This window comes from Molossus molossus, unplaced genomic scaffold, assembly GCF_014108415.1.
Source record: "Molossus molossus isolate mMolMol1 unplaced genomic scaffold, mMolMol1.p scaffold_m16_p_16, whole genome shotgun sequence".
NCBI classification, from domain to species: domain Eukaryota; kingdom Metazoa; phylum Chordata; class Mammalia; order Chiroptera; family Molossidae; genus Molossus; species Molossus molossus.
In genome coordinates, this window is record NW_023425351.1 from 42,964,134 (window position 1) to 42,983,717 (window position 19,584).

General features: G+C 33.9%; 1 protein-coding gene across 5 annotated transcripts in view; it reads left to right on the forward strand.

Moving 5' to 3' along the window:
• The window catches only part of VPS13B (vacuolar protein sorting 13 homolog B), an 867,799-nt gene that overhangs the window by 439,429 nt on the left and 408,786 nt on the right, over positions 1-19,584 (forward strand). For 3 of the 5 annotated variants that reach the window (XR_004959841.1, XM_036263826.1, XM_036263825.1), the window contains exons 25-28: positions 667-867; positions 16,163-16,334; positions 16,852-16,966; positions 19,439-19,580. Coding sequence is in view for 3 of the 5 variants with exons in the window: in XM_036263826.1 (XP_036119719.1) it covers positions 667-867; positions 16,163-16,334; positions 16,852-16,966; positions 19,439-19,580 (630 nt within the window). In the remaining 2 variants the exon portion in view is untranslated. Of the gene's footprint in view, positions 1-666; positions 868-16,162; positions 16,335-16,851; positions 16,967-18,820; positions 18,888-19,438; positions 19,581-19,584 lie in introns of all 5 variants that reach the window. The other 2 variants (XR_004959842.1, XM_036263824.1) reach the window with 2 other exon arrangements.

Sequence of the window (19,584 nt, forward strand, 5' to 3'; positions counted from 1 at the left end):
TTATTATCATAGCAGCATTATTTTCCTACGGAAATGCTAAATTGCTTATAAAATATCATTGTGAATGTGGCAGATTTCAAGTGGGAATAAATTCACTCTATGTCAAATTCAAAGTATGATAAAATGCTTAAAACTGTAAATTTTTTTTTTTTTTTTTTTTTATCCTCACCCAAGGACATTTTCCCATTTTTTGTTCAGATAGAGTAGGAGGGAGACAGAAGAAGAGAGAGAAAGAGAAACATCGATGTGAAAGGGACACATCGAGTGGCTGCCTCCTGCACGACCCAACAAGGGCCGGGGACAAACTGCATCCGAGGCACGTGCCCTTAGCAGGAACCAAACCCCAGTCTCTCTGGACTGCAGGCCGATGCTCTAACTGCTGAGCCAAACCGGCCAGGGCTAAAATTGTAAATTTTTACCTGTGAATTTTTTACTCTGTAACTTATCAGAATCATAGTGTGAATATAAAGTATTCATGATAATATATAATAATTATATAACATAGATTATAGACCATGGTATAATATCATGATTAGTGATACACTGGTAGATTTTTTTTTTTTTATCATATTTTCTTGCTTCTCTGGAATTGTTTTAATTTTCTTACATTTAGTCAATTGTGGTTAGAAATTGACAGACTTGTTTTCCCCTTTTTCTTTTGCTCAGGTGCAGCTCTTATACGAGCTCACTGATATAATGAATAAAGTGTGGAATAAGATTCAGAAGAGAGGCAATATCAGTTCTTCCACCTATCCAGAGACCATGGCGGGGCCTGTTCCCAGCTCTCCAGTTAGAAGCAGTGTAGGCACAGCTCCTCCGGATACCAGCACGTGCAGCCCATCTGCTGACATTGGAACTACTACTGAGGTAAGTGTTTCTGAAAAATTCTGTTATAAATGAAGGGTAGTATATACCACAGAGTTCCGTGTCAGGACTGAGAATGAAGATGACCTCACCTCTGTGGAAGCTGGCAGGTTCAGAAGGCTCAGGAGGAGATGTGGTAGCAGTGGCTGTATATTTACTGTTCCTTTTAGGTCCAAGTATGTTAATCAATTTTAGCAGGTAGTGAGGTAGTTCAGGACAGTAGGGGTGATGTGAAATGGTAAAACCTGAGACACAGTCAAGTTATGCTACCTCAGAAGTATGGAAACGTAAAAGGTGGGTGAAAAAGATGCTCCCCCTTCCCTACCCTCTCTGCCTCTACCCCTTTTTTGAACCAGGGTGGTATTATCTTTAGAATAGTGCTTTTCAATTCTTTCAGACCCAAACCCTCTATTTTCTTCTAATTATAAAAGCCTTTCTTTTCTTTTTCTTTTTTAATCCTCACCCAAGGATATGTTTATATTGATTTTAGAGGAAGACATAGAGATGTGAGAGAGAAACATGGATCAGTTGCCTTTCATATGTACCCCAATTGGGGACCAAACCCATAATCCAGAGTGTGCCCTGACCAGGAATTGATTCAGATACCTCTTTGAAGGTGCAAGGGATGACTCTCCAACCAATTGAGACACCCCGTGGAGCTCTCTGTTTTTCATTTTAACACTGTAACCTCACCCATAATGCCAGTGCTTCTGTAGATAACAAATATTTTATAATACCTTTTTTACTATCCTGAAATAAAACTATAAATAACCTACATATACACATAATTTCAAAAATATATAGTTATATAAAATATACAGAATGAAAGGAAAGTAATTTAAGGTACAATAATATATATTTTAGTATATAAATACTCTGGCATGACTACAGTAGAAACTATCCTGACATAGTGAAGTACATATAATGACTGTGAATGTGACTGGTACAAATAGACTTGTGCAGGTATTGTTGGTGCCGTGATTCTTGGAAATAGTGGCAAACTCTTAGTAAAGTTTCACACAATATTTAGTCTTTCTTTCATTTCAGTAGTCTCATTTTTGGAACTCAGTGTATAATAAAATCAAGCACAAATGCCAAAAAAATTGTGTTTAGATTTAAAACAGGATTCAATTTTATGCCCAAATTTTATAAACAGGATTTCAGCTACATGAATATCACTGAGATAGTCTTCATTTTTTAGGACTGACCTATTACTCACAGGATCTTCTAATTCCTTATTTCTTAATTCTTAAATGCCAGTAGTGACACCCAGTCATTGAGTCAAGCAAAAACACCCTAATGCATTTTCAAAACACCCCCTGTGATAAATATTATAATAGATGGAGATAGAAGTTATATTTTGGTTTTGTATAAAGACATACTTTCCTCTGGGAAAAAAGCTATTGGCAAAATACAGAATGGGAAAAAGAGTCAAGCAAAGAAGTGTTAATTTATTTTGTCTTACAAAGTAGTAAAGACAAACAAATTCTGTTTAAAGGGCATTTCTTTTTATACTTGCTTTGAGGTTTTAACACATGTTGTAGTAGATCTATTTGACCCCTGCGTGAGCAACTTTTTTATCCCTGTTCATTCCAAATCTTAAAGACACAAAGACCTAAGTAATGGGATTGCTCCCTCCCCTATTCCAAAAGAGGCATAGGTGTAGAATCTAGAAATGTGCCCTTATGAAGTCAGTGGGGCATATCCATTCTAGGGTGAAAGCAGTGAATTCTTTCTTGGAGATTCCTAATGTTGCTAGAATATAAAAGCTCCTGTAGTAAATAAAACTGTTTAACTTTATTGAATGCTGTAGTTTCCAAATGTATTTAGCCTCAGACCCTTTTGTCATAGCCTACACGTTGGCACTGCATAAAATATATTTTGTGAAATACTTGAGTAATGAAAGCTTGAGGTGCTAAATTGCTAGACAAGGATAATAAAAGTGAAACTGATAAATGAAGTTAATTCTTAGAGACATTTTAATGGCAGAAAGGAGAGTGTTCCATTAAAAACACTTTTTTGCTAAGTACTGTATTAATTGAGATGTCAAGATGAACATGAGTACCTATTCTGGGAGTCTTTCGGAAAGAAATATTTACACAACATTGCAATTCTAGAAAAGACAGGATTCATATGGAATGGTCACTCTTATTGGTCATATATCTAGGGACCGCTATTCACACAAAGTACAGTATGAATGGTCCTCTCTAGAACTGTGCAGTGATCACCTTACACAAACAAAAAAACATTATCTCCCTGATATGAGATGTAATAGAGAAAAACATGTCCTGCAATTATGGAGGAATGATTTACAGAATGATTCTATGGGATCTGTGGGTATTTTGTAAAGGAAGTAACATTTGAAATGGATTGTAAAAAATGTTTAAGACAGTAGTAATAATTTTGTTTCAGTAGGTATATAATAAATATAATAGACTTAAAGAATGGTGTCTTCATTAGCCAAAATGAGGAAATTAAGAAAGAGAAAGATTGACCTGGCCCATGTAGCTCCGTTGGTTGGGCGTCATCTCCTGCACCTAGGGGTTGCCAGTTCAATTACTGGTCAGGGCACATGCCCAGTTTGCAGGTTCAATTCCTGGTAGGTTTGTAGGAGGCAGCTGCTCGATGTAATGCTTTCATATTGATGTTTGTCCTCTCTCTCTCTTTCTCCCCCTCTCTCTCTAAAAATCAGTAAAAAAGAAAGAAAGAAAGAAAATCTTACAAAAAGATAAAAAGAAAGGGAGAGATTAACGAAGATATTTTCTCAGTTACTTAAAAAAGAAGTTAATTCTGATTTTATTAATAAGTTCCTTACGTGACTGTAATTAAGTTAAAATTGCAGTGTTGGGATTTTTCTGATTAGGTTATAAAGATACATAATGGAAGTGCTCCTAATGGATTTGTTAGTTTTGTGTTAGCTGTGGATTTAATGTGATCTGTGTGAAAAAGTTCTGAAAGTGAAAGAATCTTAATGCAAAAAATTCATTTGTTAATTTTCAACAATGACTATGTAAAGCAACTTACAGAAGGTAACAGTTATAGGGGGAAAGTGGCAAATATATTCAAAATGTACCCTCTTCTCTTGTTTACATAGTGTGGTCAAGAAAAGAGGTGATTACTAGTAGTCCAATATGGATTTGAAACCCACAATCATGTGAGAAGCTAATTTCCTGAAAAATATCTTAAAATAAGTTAGCTTGTTTATTTTCCATAAAGGATAGGAATATTTTTGTGAAGACTGTTATGAAATGATTAGTGTTAAGGCTTTGATCTAACTTTACAACTTAAAGGAGGTATTCATGTATTGAATACTTCATATTTCTCTTCTTGCTCTCAAGAAAATATTTATGTGGAGATCAAGTTTAACTGTGTACATCTGAGTTTAAATTTAACCTCTTTGAGAATTAGACAGCAAATGATGACATCAGAAAATATAGTCATTGTTTTCTTCTATGTGTATAAATGCTTTATCTATAATTCAATCTGTGGTTGTTTAATTCATTCAGAATTCAAAATTTGTGTCCAAGCTTTCATTTTTCATTTCCCTATGTTTATAGTGTTGTTAGAACAGTGTGTAATGACCTTCGTAATTTTCATTCCTTTTGAGTTCCAACATGATAGGTATGTTACTGTGATCCTTTGAATTTGCATTTTAAAATATTTTTGTAATTTTGATGAATTTGCCTGTATATTTAAATGTGTTACTTACTAAATGGAAATAAAACCTTGTTCTCTCACTGGAGAAGGTAATGAATGGGTCTGGGAAGAGTATATACATCTATTTTGTTTTAACCCATTCAAAAGCCTTTATGCCTATTTGGACATGCATTCCTGGAAAGCTCTAGTATCCCTTGGTTCCTCTTGATAATTATGTCTTAATAATCTTTTGATTAAATGAAGACATTTTATGAGCAACAATTATGGTGGAAAATAGTATTTTTATTATTATCCCAATAATGGAGTGTTGATGTATTTAAGTAAAATTGTTACATTTAAATTGTTTTATATCCCCCCTCCATTATAACAAAACAGTATTGTAACAGCATAGGGCTACAGTGGGAAATCATTTATTGTGTATCAGAGTCTTCTTGGGGCCAGGGTTAAGAAGAAAATGGAATCCAATTGAAATGATATAATTGTTTAACCCCTAATAGGTTTTAGAGAATATATAACTCAACTACTCAGTGTTGTCCATCTCATTTTCTCTCTCTATTTCTTTGAAGCACTTTTTTTCTGCCCTGCCCCCCCCTCCCATTAGCTTTCTGTATTTTCTTTCTAGTCATTTCCTCAATTCTCTCTCTTTTTTTTTTTATCCTCACCCGAGGATAACATTTTTTCATTTTTTGTTCAGATAGAGTAGGAGGGAGAGAGAGGAAGAGAGAGAGAGAAACATCAATGTGAAAGTTACACATCAAGTGGCTGCCACCTGCATGACACAACCAGGGCCGGGGACAAACTGCAGTTGAGTAACGTGCCCTTAGGGGGAACTGAACCCTGGTCTCTCTGGACCACAGGCCGACGCTCTAACCGCTGAGCCAAACCGGTCAGGGCAATTCTCTTTTTTTTTTATTCCAATTTACTATGTCTGTTTTAGCCATTACTTACCCACTTCGTGAGTGTTAAAAGCAAGAGATTGGAGTGAGAGAGGAGAAAGAGCTTAGTGTTTTTCTTTCTTGTTCCCTTCCCACTTTAGTGCCCTTTATAGAATATATCTATGATAATTCCTCAGTCTGGTGAAGCCTCAAGAGATTGCCCTTTTGTTGAAGAAGCAGCTCTTTTTGGCTCCAGGCCTTTTGCAAAGTACTCTAACTCAGGCTCTTAGCTTTGTCTCCAGTCCCTGAATGCCATTGGTCAAGCCCTGTTAACCCCTAAACCCATACGTGAGTTTGCACTTCCATTTGCCACCATGGGCTCATGCCCCACTCATTACCCTGACTTTGTTTCCTCTTCATTTCTGACACTTACAGATTTGCCTTTCTTAATTTCAAGGATGACTATTGTATTAGTCAGAAAAAGATAGCATTCTTAAATCCAGCAGCTTTAAGAGAGTTTAAGAAAAAGATAAAAGTGTTGCCCTGGCCGGTTTGGCTCAGTGGTTAGAGCGTCGGCCTGCTGTCCAGAGAGACCCAGGTTCGGTTCCCGCTAAGGGCGTGTACCTCGGTTGCAGTTTTTCCCCCTGCCCTGGTTGGTTGTGTGGGTGGCAGCCACTCAATGTGTCCCTTTCACGTTGATGTTTCTCTCTCTCTCTTCCTCTTTCTCCCTCCCACTCTATCTAATTAAAATGGGAAAAAAATGTCCTTGGTTGAGGATAAACAAGTAAATAAATAAAAGTGTTGACTAGGAAGGGAAACCACAAGAGATAATACATCTGGATCTAGTAACCCTGGGGTATTGTTGCTACCAATAGGCTTAAAGCCTGGGTGGGAGAGGTTATCAGAACAAGAAACAAATACCCTGACTTCATTCTCCTCCCACATTTCTGTCTTCTTCCACTGTTCCTCATTAGCTGAAACCAACCAGAAAGCAGAGGACAAGAGTATTGATATATATTGTTCATATAGGTTACACTCCATTTGTCTGTCATGTTGCTTGATTTAAAATTTCTTTAACATCATTGAGTACTAAGAACTGGTCTTTTGAATCTTGGTTTTTCTTTCTCTGCTTTGTACACATTATATTAGATTCCCAATACCATTGATTAACTTTTTTTTTTGGTGATTTTTTGTGTGGTAAAATGTAAGTATGTTAAATGTACTGTTTTAACTATTTTTATATGTGCCAATTCAGTGGCATTAAGTAACCACTATCCATTTCAAGAACTTTTTCATCATTTCAAACTAAAACTTTGTACTCCTTATAACGATGACTCCCCATCCTCCCATTCTCCCATCCCTGTTCCTGATAACCTCTATCGTACTTTCTGTCTCTATGAATTTGCCTATTCTGGGTAGTTCAGATATGAGAAATCATACAGTATTTGTCCTTTTGTATTTGGCTTATTTTACTTAGGGTAATATTTTTAAGTTTCACCCATATAATGGCACATGTCAGAATTTCATTCCTATTTATGGATGAGTACTATTTCATTGTATGTTTAGAGCATATTCTGTTTATCCATTGGTCTGTTGATGGATATCTGGGTTGTTTATGCCTTTTGGCTATAACGAATAATGCTGCTATGAAAATTGGTGTACAGTTAGATTAAATTTTAGTGAAATAATTTTACCCTGAAGAAATTATATGTATATTATATGATTCATGTCTGACAAACCATTTCAAAACTAATGTAATACCAGTCGTGCTATTTTAATTTTTCTTTACCTGTTAAAATATGTTGAGAACTGGTATAAAAACTAGGGGGTGGAAGAAAGAACGTGAATCTAGAATCTTTAAACGTACTTTATTCAGTAATGATTTTCTGACTTAGAAGAACACATTTATGTCATTTTAATATGATTTGCTTAGTACTACTTTGGATGGTCTAGAATTATAGTGAACACTTATCCCCAAACATGTTCAGGCATATTTCTAAGACTTGGCAGAGAATGTGACTACCAAAAGAGAAAAGAAAAAAGAAAAAAGGACATTAGGGTAGTGTCTTTAGTTTCTATAGTAACCTTTCAAACAGAAAAATAGAATTTTAGTAATTTTCTGTAAGGTGTTTTTTTTTTTTCCCTCCTGGGGAAAACTAGCTAAATCGTGTCTGCTATTTCCCCACTCCTTGCTGTAGTCTCTCTTCTAAGAATTACCCTTCTCTGACTGGTACAATAATTTTGCAGAGTTTGACAAATGAGCAAAGATTTTTATCTAAATTCTATCAACTTACAGTTATATAATTGAAAGGAATTGTTGGAGAGATTATTTCGACCAGCATCCTTATTTTGTGTATTAGAAAATAGTGAACTGAAGTGTCACACAGTCGGGACTGGGCCAGTTTATCTCAGTGTGATTCTAAGTGAATAGAATCTGTGGAGGAGACTTTGGGATCAAACAACTTGAGTTTTTATTTTTGTAACGTATGATCACATTATTTAACTTCTGTGTCATAACTTCATCATCTAAAAAATGGGAATAATGTTATTGTCCACTACAATGTGTTACTATGAATACTATGTACAATTTGTCTATATACCCTATGAACATGCTATCCCTCTATATGTGTTCTTTAATTTCAATAAGTTTTTAGTTTTCTTTTTAGAGGTCTTACCACTTTTGTATTAGATGTAGCCTTTGATATTTGATATTTTTTATTTAATAGAGATGATTATGTACTTTTTTTTTCTCCTTTTTTCTTTTAATATGGTTAACTATGTTAATTGATTTTTAAATACTAAGCTGATCTTACATTTCTGAAATAAGTCCAACTTGGTTATGATATATTTTCCTTTTTATATCTTGCTGGATTGTGTTTGCTAGTATTTTATTTAGGATTTTGGTATCTGTAGTCATGAGTGAATCTGGTTTTCCAACTTTTCTTTTTCATAATATTTTGGTCATATTTTGATATCAAGATTATACTATCTCGACTTCCAGTTAAGATGGCAGCATAGGTAAACGCGGTATCCGTCCTCCCACAACCACATCAAGGTTACAACTAAACTACAGAACAACTATCATTCAAAACCACCTGAAATCAAGCTGAATGGAAGGCCTACAACTACAGAATTAAAGAAGAAGCCGCATGGAGACTGGTAGGAGGGGCGGAGGCGGATGGGCTGGTCCCACACCCACATGGGTTGGATAAAAATTAGAAGGATACCATGGCTGGGAAGGTTCTCCCTGAGGACTGAGGGGTACCTGTCCTATACCAGGCTCCCAGTTCAGGGTTCCAGTGCCAGGAAAAGGAGTCTCCATAACTTCTGGCTGGAAAAAACAGTGGGAACTGAGGCTGAAGGAGGCTGAGGTGGCTGGAGCCCCAGGCAGCTCCTTTTAAAGGGCCCACACATGGACTTACTTGGACTCGCACCCTCCAGGCTCCAGTGTTGTGGAGGTAGCTTGAAAGGCACCAGAGTCATATGGGGAAGAACTGAGTGGTTTGGCATTGGAGCGAGGGCTGGAGAGGCAGCTTTCTCCTGGACAGATGTGCTGTCAGACGCCATTGTTCCTTTGGTGAGCCCTTCCCTGGGACAGCATCTCTGGGATTCCAGCAACCTGGCTCCCACTGTTTGCCCCACCCAACTTTCAGGCCCACCCAAGCTGTTGCCAGTTGCTTTACCATAGGATTGGCCTGTCTTGGATCCTGCTTCAGCTTTTCCTAAATTCTTTCTAACAAGCAGCATCTGGTCTCAGCTAGCTCCATACCTCTTGTTAAGTGATACATAGAAACAAACACAGGGAGGCAGCTAAAAAGAGGAGACAAAGAAACAGGTCCCAAATGAAAGAACAGAACAAAACCCCAGGAAAAGAACTAAGCAAAATGGAGATAAGCAACCTAACGGATGCTGAGTTCAAAACACTGCTTATAATGATGCTCAGTGGACTTAGTGAGAACCTCAGTGAACTTAGTGAGGGCCTCAAGAGCATAAGAAAGGACCAGTCAAAAATGAAGGAGGCACTAACTGAAATAAAGAATAATTTACACAGATTCAACAGTAGAGTCAGTAAAGCCAAGAAGCAAACCATTGGTTTGGAATATAAGGATGCCAAAAACACCCAATCAAAACAGCTAAAAGAGAAAAGAATCCCCCAAAATGAGGATAGTGTAAGTAGCCTCTGGGACAACTTTAAGCGTGCCAACATTTGCATCTTGGGGGTGCCAGAAGGAGAAGAGAGAGAACAAGAAATTGAAAACCTATTTGAAACAATAATGGCAGAAAACTTCCCTAACTTTTTGAAGGAAACAGACATACAAGTCTAGGAAGCACAGAGAATCCCAAACAAGATGAACCCCAAGAGGCCCACACCAAGACACATCATTATCAAAATGCAAAAGGTTTAAAACAAAGAGAGAATCTTATAAACAGCAAGAGAAAAGCAGTTACCTACAAGGGAGTTCCCATAAGACTGTTAGTTGATTCCTCAAAAGAAACTTTGCAGGCCCGAAGGAAGTGGCAAAAAATATTCAGAGTGATGAAAAACAAGAACCTACAACCAAGATTACTCTATCCTGCAAAGCTGTCATTTAGAATCGATGGCCATATAAAGAGTTTCCCAGACACGAAAAAGTTAAAGGAGTTCATCACCACCAAACCGTTATTATATGAAATGTTGAAAAAAGATAAAATATATGAACAAACAAAATGGCAATGAATACATATCTATCAACAATGGAATCTACAAACAAAATGAACAGGCAGAACAGAAACATTCTCATAGATACAGAGAACATTTTGTTGGTTGCCAGATGGGAAGGGGGGTTGGGTGAATGGGTGAAAAAGGTGAAGAAATTAAGAAGTACAAATTGTTTGTTAGACAGACAAATCTCAAAGGGAAGGGGCATTGGGGAGGGAGTAATAAACCAAAGAACTTATATGTATATATGTATAACCAGTGGACACAGGCAACACTGTGGGGAAAGGCAGGAGTGGAGCGGGAATGGGGAGGAGGGGGTCAATAGGGGAAAAAATGAGGAACATCTGTAATACATTGAACAATAAAGATACATTAAAAAATTATACTATCTTCTTAAAATGAAATGTGTTATGTTTCTTCTTGTTTTATACTCGAGAAAAGTATGAATTTTGTGTGAAAATTCTCACAGTCACTATATATTCTCATGATAATTAGCAAGCTAATACTAACTGAAAAGGTAATTTGGTATAATATATATCTAATCTAAATTGGAAGGTCCTAGTTTATGTGTTATTTGAATACATAAGAAGTTTTAACTTACAAGATTATTAGAAAAGAGGGAGAATGAATGATAAGGACTGGATGGACAAAGGCACTAATGTAATTAATGTAAAGGAAATACAGGCAAGGATCGTTATCCTGTTCCCACCTCCAACATTGATATTTCTGTATTCCTAGAAACTGAATTGTGTGCTACTCATTGATAAAATAAAACTTAATGATAAAATAAAGATTTGAATACCACTCCAGTGGCACAATTTTTATCAAATAAAACTAATAAAGTAATCTATTTTTGTTACTTTATAAAAAGTATGATTTTATGTCTCAGTTAACTTTTTTCATGTCATCTTTTAATTGTGGTAAAATATACATAACAAAATTAGCATTTTACCCACTTTTAAGTGTATCGTTTTATGACATTAAGTACATTCACATTGTTGTGTCACCATCACTTTTCCATTAGTCTCCAAAAATTTTTCATCTTCCTCGACTGAAATTCTGTGCCCATTAAACTCTAATTCCCCATCTAAATACTGTCTTCTGACCCATGAGCATGGGACATTTTTATATCTTTTTTGCATGTTCTGTAATTTTTTAAGCAATATTTTGTAGTTTTCAGCACACATATCTTTCACCTCCTTGGTCAAGTTTATCGCTAAGTATTTCATTCTTTTTGATGCTATCATAAATGGAATCATTTCATTTTTCTGATTGTTCACTGTTAGTATATAGAAACACAACTGATTTTTTCAAGTGGGTTTTGTACACAGCACTTTTGCTGACTGTGTTTAATTCTAACAGGTTTATTTTGGTGTGTGTATGGAATCTTTGGGGTTTTTTTTTTTTTACATATAAGGTCATATGTAAAAGACCTTGCATATGTGAACAGAGATCATTTTACTTCTTTTCCAATTGGATATTATTTTTTTTCTTGCCTAATTGCTCTGTCTACCACTTCCAGTGCTATGTTGAATAAATATTCCACTTAAGTTTTTAAATAGTAGGCAATATTTTTAAGCTGAACATAATTTTCTCTTTTGATAGTAATTTTGTGTAAAGGAAAACTTCTAGCATTGTTTCAGCTCCAATAAATTTTGTACAAATAGCAAAAGATGAAAAATTGACCCCACGTTATCCTTTTTATCTTCATATTAGTTGTATTTTTATGTTTTTTTTCCAATCTTCAAAATAAAAGTGTTTAGTCAAACATTATAGAAGTAAAATGATTTATACTGAGAGGCTTCCATTGGCTCAGAAGTGAAAGTGTCATATAATGATTTTATTATTTTGATGCCATGCTGGATGTGGAATATAAATTTCCACTATGATCTGTCACTAATTATCTTTGTTTTTCGAGGATAACACTAATTTAAACAACTGGTACAGGGCTTGATACAGAATATATTTACACACGTAGTTTTTTAATATATGGATATTAAATAATTTGGTAATATCAACTCATGATTAAATTAAGTGATTTATTATGGTACAGAGCTTAGAGATGTATATGTTCATTAAATCACTACAAATATATTTTGATATAAATACTTAAAACTGAATATTAGCTTATTTTTGTTTTCTTTAATTATTTTAAACATAATTTCTTTAGAGTCTAATCCTATTTGTTGTGTTAACTCTTTCTTCATAGTAGGTTGTTTCCTTAGGTGTTATGTAATTTTATTTTGGAAGTTCTTCTTTAATGGGACTTTTATCTATGAGGTTCTTACATAGTGGTGATGGCCTGTTCTCCTGAAAGGGATTTTATATGTTTGCTTCTCTGAGGTACTCCAGAATCTATCATCACCAGCCTGGGACCTTTTTACTATTAATTTTATAGCTAGAAGTTTTCATATTTGCTTTCTCGTAGGTATGAATCATATCCTTGATATACCAACATCATACATAGCATTGGTGTAAGAAATAATTTTAAAGCTTAGAAAAATTTAAAATGCTGAGTCAATGCTAATGTTGATTGACAACACACCCTAACGTAAGAATTGGCAGATTAACCGCCAATGTATAGAAGCTTAGGTTCATGATAAAATTTGATTTGCATTCTTTATTGATTCAGGAATTAAAGTTGCTGTTAGCATCCCTGTTCTCAAAAAGTGGTTTATCCAGCATAAAGTGGCTCATTTCTTATTATCTAGTAGTTGTTTCAAATTTATTTATTTTTAGTTAAATTAAAAGTAGAAATCTGGGAGGTGAGCAAAATCAGTGAAGGTGAAAAGGTTCCAACTTCTAGTTATAATATAAATAAGTCCTGGAGTATAATGTACAGCATAGTGACTATAGTTAAAAATACTCTATTGTATATTTGCAAGTTGCTAAAAGAGTAGCTCTTAAAAGTTCTCATCACAAGAAAAAATAATTTGTAACTGTATGGGAATGGATAGCAATTGGACTGATTGTGGTCATCATATAGCAATATATACAAATATTCAATCATTATGTTGTCCTTCTAATAATGTTATATGTCAATTATATATCAGTTTCCCAAAAAAGAGTGAATAGACTGAGAACTTAACATCAACTGCTATAGCAACACTGTTGTTCGTTTTTCAGTTATGCAAGTGCAGTTAATCTAAACAGTAATGTACCTCAATTATTATTTCAAACAACCCTTTAGAAAGTAAACTTAGTTTAAACATTTTTCTCAATCTCTATTTTAAGAATGTTGCATACTAATTTTAAATCTCCTGAATATAGACTATTTCATTTAATATTTATCTGTAACATTTAGTAAGAAACTTTTATTCAAAATGTGGAAATCTTAGCATCTAGGTTATCATCTAATCAATTAAATAGCTGTTGAAAGAAAAAAGATAATATATCAAAGCAGATTCGATAAATGAAGGTTACTATTTAGCCTTAACATACCAAAAAACAAAATATTTTGTTTATAATGCTTTTTCTGTTTCTCAATAATCATATCAGAAGCTCTCTTCTGGTTTTCCAATTATTGGCTTACTTGTTTTGGTTTTTAAAATTCAAATAGTTTTATTACGTAAATATAATCTGAGGTTACCTTACATTGGTTGTGCTTGTTTATATCAATTATGTATCTGGGCACCACTTTGAAATTCCAGTTTTGAATTTTTTAAATTCCTAATTAATATTTACATTTAAAAAATTCATAAAATGTTAAAACCTTAAAGAATATTTTTTTCTTGCTGAGTTGCGTGAAAGCTATTCTTTTTAAATCGTTTTAACTGTAAAGAATTTACTGTAAATGAATCTAGTTTTAAAAAGCACACTCTTAACAGTTGTTTGTATTAAGTAGAAGTATTTGTTTATATGATCCTTGGATGATTTATACTTTAAACTATGAGTAATTCTTTTCATGTTGACATGTTGATAGGGAGTACCATACTTTTTAGTGAATATAGCTCTAGCTTCCTGAATATCCATCTGGGTGGTGTAGAGGGGGAAATATGAGTGAGAGGCTTAAGTACTGAGCTTAAAAAACAGTTAATCATTTTTCCCACCCTTGCATTGAAATAGTGAGAGCAAAGGTAGTGGAAACCACAGCAGGCCACTTGTTACTGTTGACTTAAGTACAAACAGTGGTGGAAGTGTTTAGCCCTTTGGGAAGTTTCGTGATTGAACAAGAACTCTGGAGTTATTTTGATAAGGGAGAATAGCAATGTGGCCAAAACTATGATCATCCCTGAGGTCTGAAACAGGCCAAGGATGAAGGGCTGAAGTGTTTGCTCTTCCAGATGAACAAAGATAAAATTCAGCTAGGAAAATAAACTCAGTATTTTGGTCAATTTGCAACAAAATGGTAAAAGAATTAAACTGTATATTTTGGAACTTGGCAGAAGGAGGTGTGGGAAAATAGTTCAGCATCTCCAATTCTGGCTCGATTTTTGCTATAGAATTGGAAATAGAGCAGAAAATTAATACATAAACATATTTAACAATACCACACCAAGTGTTGTAAATCCAAAATGAAAATTGAAACTCCGTGAGGAAGGAGAGCAAAACTTTTTCTCAGGAGTGCTTACTTATTACATTTGAAGCCACAGTTTTCTTAGCAGTATACCTAACTGTTAAAAAGTTAAGGTCTCGTTGAGATGAAATGGCTGTTTTCTCTGCGCGTTCCAGGCTTGTGATTATGATGTTCTTCTATTTGAGGGAGAATTAACTTATGAATGTTTATGATCTGAGAACCTATTTTTGAAGAAAGGCATAGTGACTACAATATGTTGTCTTTTATTGACTTTTACTTTGTAAAATGCATCCTTTTCTGGGATTAGTTTGTGCTTCTCATTAGATGCTGTGTTACTTTAGACAGCTAACCATACACCAGCATTTTTTTTTTTTTATAACTTCTCACATTCTAGGAATTTCAATTAGAGCAGATATGGGACCACTTATTTTGGAGAAGCATTTATATGAAAATATCACTAACGGAGAGTTGGTTTCTTTGCTTCATGTAATTGGATCAAGGAATGACTATACCATCTTCCGTTTTAAGTCTCTAATGTTTTGTCACTGTAAGTCACAGGACACTATTTACTGTGATAAATGCTTACCTATTCCAACAATAAACAATTTACCTATTGTTCTGTGAAAGTCTTCCCCATTTGGTCTCCTTCTGAGGGTTCAGTGAAACTGAATTTTATTCGATTTAAAAGACGTTGTAAATCTGACGTCAAGGTAAAAACTTCATATAGTAACTGAATATACCTATTTAGATGTAGGTATGTCTATGGTCATGAGTGGAGGGTTTTTGGTTTTGTTTTGTTTGAGGTTTTACTTATTTTTCTTACTTTTAAATGCCAGCTAATAGCTTGACTAAGAAATTAGTCTGAGAAACTATCCATAGAGAACAATGTAATGATCATGTTATATGGTCTTCTATCACATTTTAGGGGATGTTTTGTTATGGCTGTTGACTACTGCTAAATTACTCCTTAGCATAGAAGGAGTCAGAACTTAAAAGTTGAGAATATATGGCACAGGGTAATGTGCCGAAATTAGAAAGATGACAAAATGAGAAAGGCAAGAGAGGGTATAGGATATCAAATTCTTAAGAATGTGAGTGTACAATTTTTAAGTATTGGTTTAGCTTGATAGTGATAATTATACCTACTATTTGTGAATTGTTTATTATAGGTAATCACTTTATATTTATGTTCTTATTTAATCTTAACAACTCTAAGAGATAAATATTATTATAATAACCATTTCTTCAGAAAAGAAAAAACTCTGGATGATTAAATCACATGGCTAGTGTCTGAAGTTCTTAACCTAATACATCATGCTGCCTACTAGACTAACTTAAGTACTTAACTAATGTTTAAATGTGTATACACATACTTTAAACAAATAATAGTGTATTGATTAGTATATTTTTATATTGTTAGTTTATATTACCAGCATTGTGTATTAGCATAAGCATTTATATGATTAATACTAGCATATATGTTATGGAAAAGTTACAGGTAATAATTAAAGATTTTTTAAGTTGCAAAGTATTGTTTTTTTCTCATTGCAGGGGGATTCTATACAGGCAGGTGATGATTCACCATTCTCAGATTCTGTTACCTTGGAACAAACTATAACAAACATTGGTGGATCCAGTGGACGTGTTAGTCTGTGGATGCAGTGGGTGCTCCCTAAAATTACTATAAAGCTCTTTGCTCCAGATCCTGAAAATAAAGGCACAGGTACACGATTCCTTTTCCTCTATACTGAAAAGATAAAATACTAAACACTGTTTTTAGAAGAAATAGTAGGCTTAGTTTTATTTGTCATTGTCAATTAAATTAAAAAACATCATTAGATCTAATTCTAGTGATTTCTGTTAGCAATACTAACATTGAATGTAATACCTACATTTAGTCTTGTTTGTATTAAAATTCTTCCTAAAAGCCATGGGGTAATTTCTTCTTGGTCATATTGATGTAGTATATCATTGTAACTAAAAGTATTGCAAAGATCAATGACTGTTATCAGATGTAGCACATAATACACTAACTAGGAACTCCCTTACCTTGAAATAGATGCCCAATCTTAATTGTTAGGCCTGTATTGATATTAATTTTACTTTTTATTATAGAATGTTGTGTAGTTAATGAATAGAAAGTCTCAATCCCTTTGTATATATCAGTTGATTATCAATTATAGATATATGCCATTGATTGTGGGGCCAATATTGAAATTGATGTTTACTTCTTATTGCAGAACTTTGTATGGTCAGTGAACTAGAAGATCTCAGTGCTTCTATAGATGTCCAGGATGTATATACCAAAGTGAAATGTAAAATAGAAAGTTTCAATATTGATCACTACAGAAGCAGGTACATAATGAATAATGATTATGGGAAAGACTGTATTTTCTTTGAACAAAGTGTAATAAGAATTTTTATATTTATATTGATTAGTTATTGTCCTGGGGCAGGACAGGAGCCCGATAGAGGGGGGCAATGGGGACAAAAGGGGGAGACATTTGTAATACTCTCAACATTAAAGATAATTTAAAAAACTGATTAGAGAAAATTGGTAACCAGTATAACTCAACTCATTTCCAAAGAGGTTTCTTTACAGATAAAGTGGTAAATTTTACTTGGTATTCATTCATATGTGGAATATAATAAAGTCTTGTTTTATAAAATGGCAAGTCTGTTCATGACCATATTAAATGACATAAGCTGCTTTTACTAATCATCTCACACATTTGTGTGTTATTTGCTAAGATGCCTGGGACACAGGTGATGGCTTTGGTTTTGCTGTATCCGCACCATCCACTCCCTATAGAAGATTAATGTAGTTTTTTTATTTAATTAATTTATTTTTGTTACAGATGTTCCCCCCCCACCCCAGCACTGTGTCTATGTCCATTGGTTATGCTTCCCTCCCCTCTGCCCCCCTCCTCTGAGGTTTGTCAGTCTGAACCCTAAGAAGTATAATGTAGATTAAATGAAGCAGCATCTCATGTCCCTTTGAATTCTGGAGACTTTTCATATTTCACAAATGATTAAAATACATGTGGCAGATGTTCCTAGAACCATATTTTTTCTTCCCTAATAAATTTCTGTCAAAAGTGTGATGATAAGAAAATATAATTTGTTTATAATGATAAATAATAGTAGTAAAAAGTAAAGTTTTGGATACGTTCACAAGCTATATAGCATTTTGTTATTTTTTTCCCAAATAAAAATCCAAATGCTATTTAGGTGTTCTTTGTCTTTTTTTAAATAGTTTTTATTTAGCACCGTATTTTTAGTTTCATAGTATTTTGCCATACCAACAGCCTCATTTATTTTTTTTCTCAATTCATAATATTCATTCAAAAATTATTTATTGAGTACCTGCGGAAGTACATTTGTTTCTATACCTTTATTGATGCATAATATACCCTAAAAAGTCTTTTTTATTGAACTGGTTTCTAATTCTACATTAATACATTTGAAATTTTATCCTTTATTGCATATATCATATTGCTCATGTCAATAATTGTCCAACTGCCACAGCTGAAAAATTGTGTCATAATTGTGAAGTGCAAAATATATTGCTATATATATATATTAAGACCTGTTATAATAATATTATCTTACCAAGCATATGATCATTGTTTTTATTGTATTAAGAATGAATCATTAATTGATTTTTTATAATGGAATGCTTAGCTTTTAAATGGTGTATCTCTGTATCAAAATGATATTTTCAAATGATACATGAATATTATAGCTGAAATAATTTCTTGACGATGTAAATATTACAGTCTGTGTCCTATATTGTCAGTGGTTTTTACTGTGAAATTTATGATAGTTTTAAGTATTTAGATAAATTATTCATTTCATTTAATCAAAACATTTATTGAGTGTGTATTATGTGTCAAGCATTACTAAACAGTGGGTACATAGTGATTAACAAAAATAGTCATAAGTCATGCCCTTGTGGACCTCATAATTTCTTGGGTGAGATAGAAATAAATACTTAACCAAATAAATATGTAATATATCATTAAGACAAATGCTTCTGTGCAGAACTACCAGGGTGTGGTGTAAGTTGTTCTGTTGATTGCATTGTCACATCCATGTTTTAGTTCAGTGTAGTGTTTACATCATAACTATCTGAAATAGTTGTATATGCTCAACTTTTTAACTCAGAATAATTGAAGAGAACAGATAAGGTGAACTTATGTTTTCCAGGCCAGGGGAAGGTTGGCAGTCAGGACATTTTGAAGGAGTATTTCTACAGTGCAAAGAAAAACCTGTGGTGAGACTCATTTAGTAATTATGATTTTTTGAAAATATAAACTGTTTATCTTTGTTTCTTCATGCAATAGGACTAATGGTTACAAAAATTAGAACTCAGAGTAATTTTTTTCACCTATTTTTCCAAAATTACATTATAAAATAAATCTATTTTTAAAGCTGTTTATGTTTTGTAATCATTTTTCCTGTATAGCAATTAAGTAAATTTCTCCAAAAGTCAAAGGTAGGATTGCTTTCATTAATATCCCTTATCAGTAATGTATTATTATATTGACTTTTTTTAGAAGTTCTTCTAATTCATAAGTGAGTTATGTGGATTGTCCTTTAGCATAAACTAAAAGTAGTTTTTTTACACTAAAAAAATTAATTTTTGTTTATTTCCATTAACAATGCTTTTGCAGAAGATGGTCCAGATAGAGGCCATGCCTAGCAGTGGCTCAAATCTAAACCTATCAAATTTGAGCAGAATTAAAACTATCTAGATTTTTTTTGCTTATGGCTTTTATTGCTTTTTGTCTTTTCACCTTCTTTGCTCCTGTCCATCACCTCAAGCCTTGGGAAAGAGTGTTGGTCACTGGGGCAATGTGGAGGTGTCTTCCTTTCCTGTACTGACAAGCTGAACAGACGCACCTTGTTGGTTCGACCCATCAGCAAGCAGGACCCTTTCAGTAATTGCTCTGGCTTCTTTCCTTCTGTAA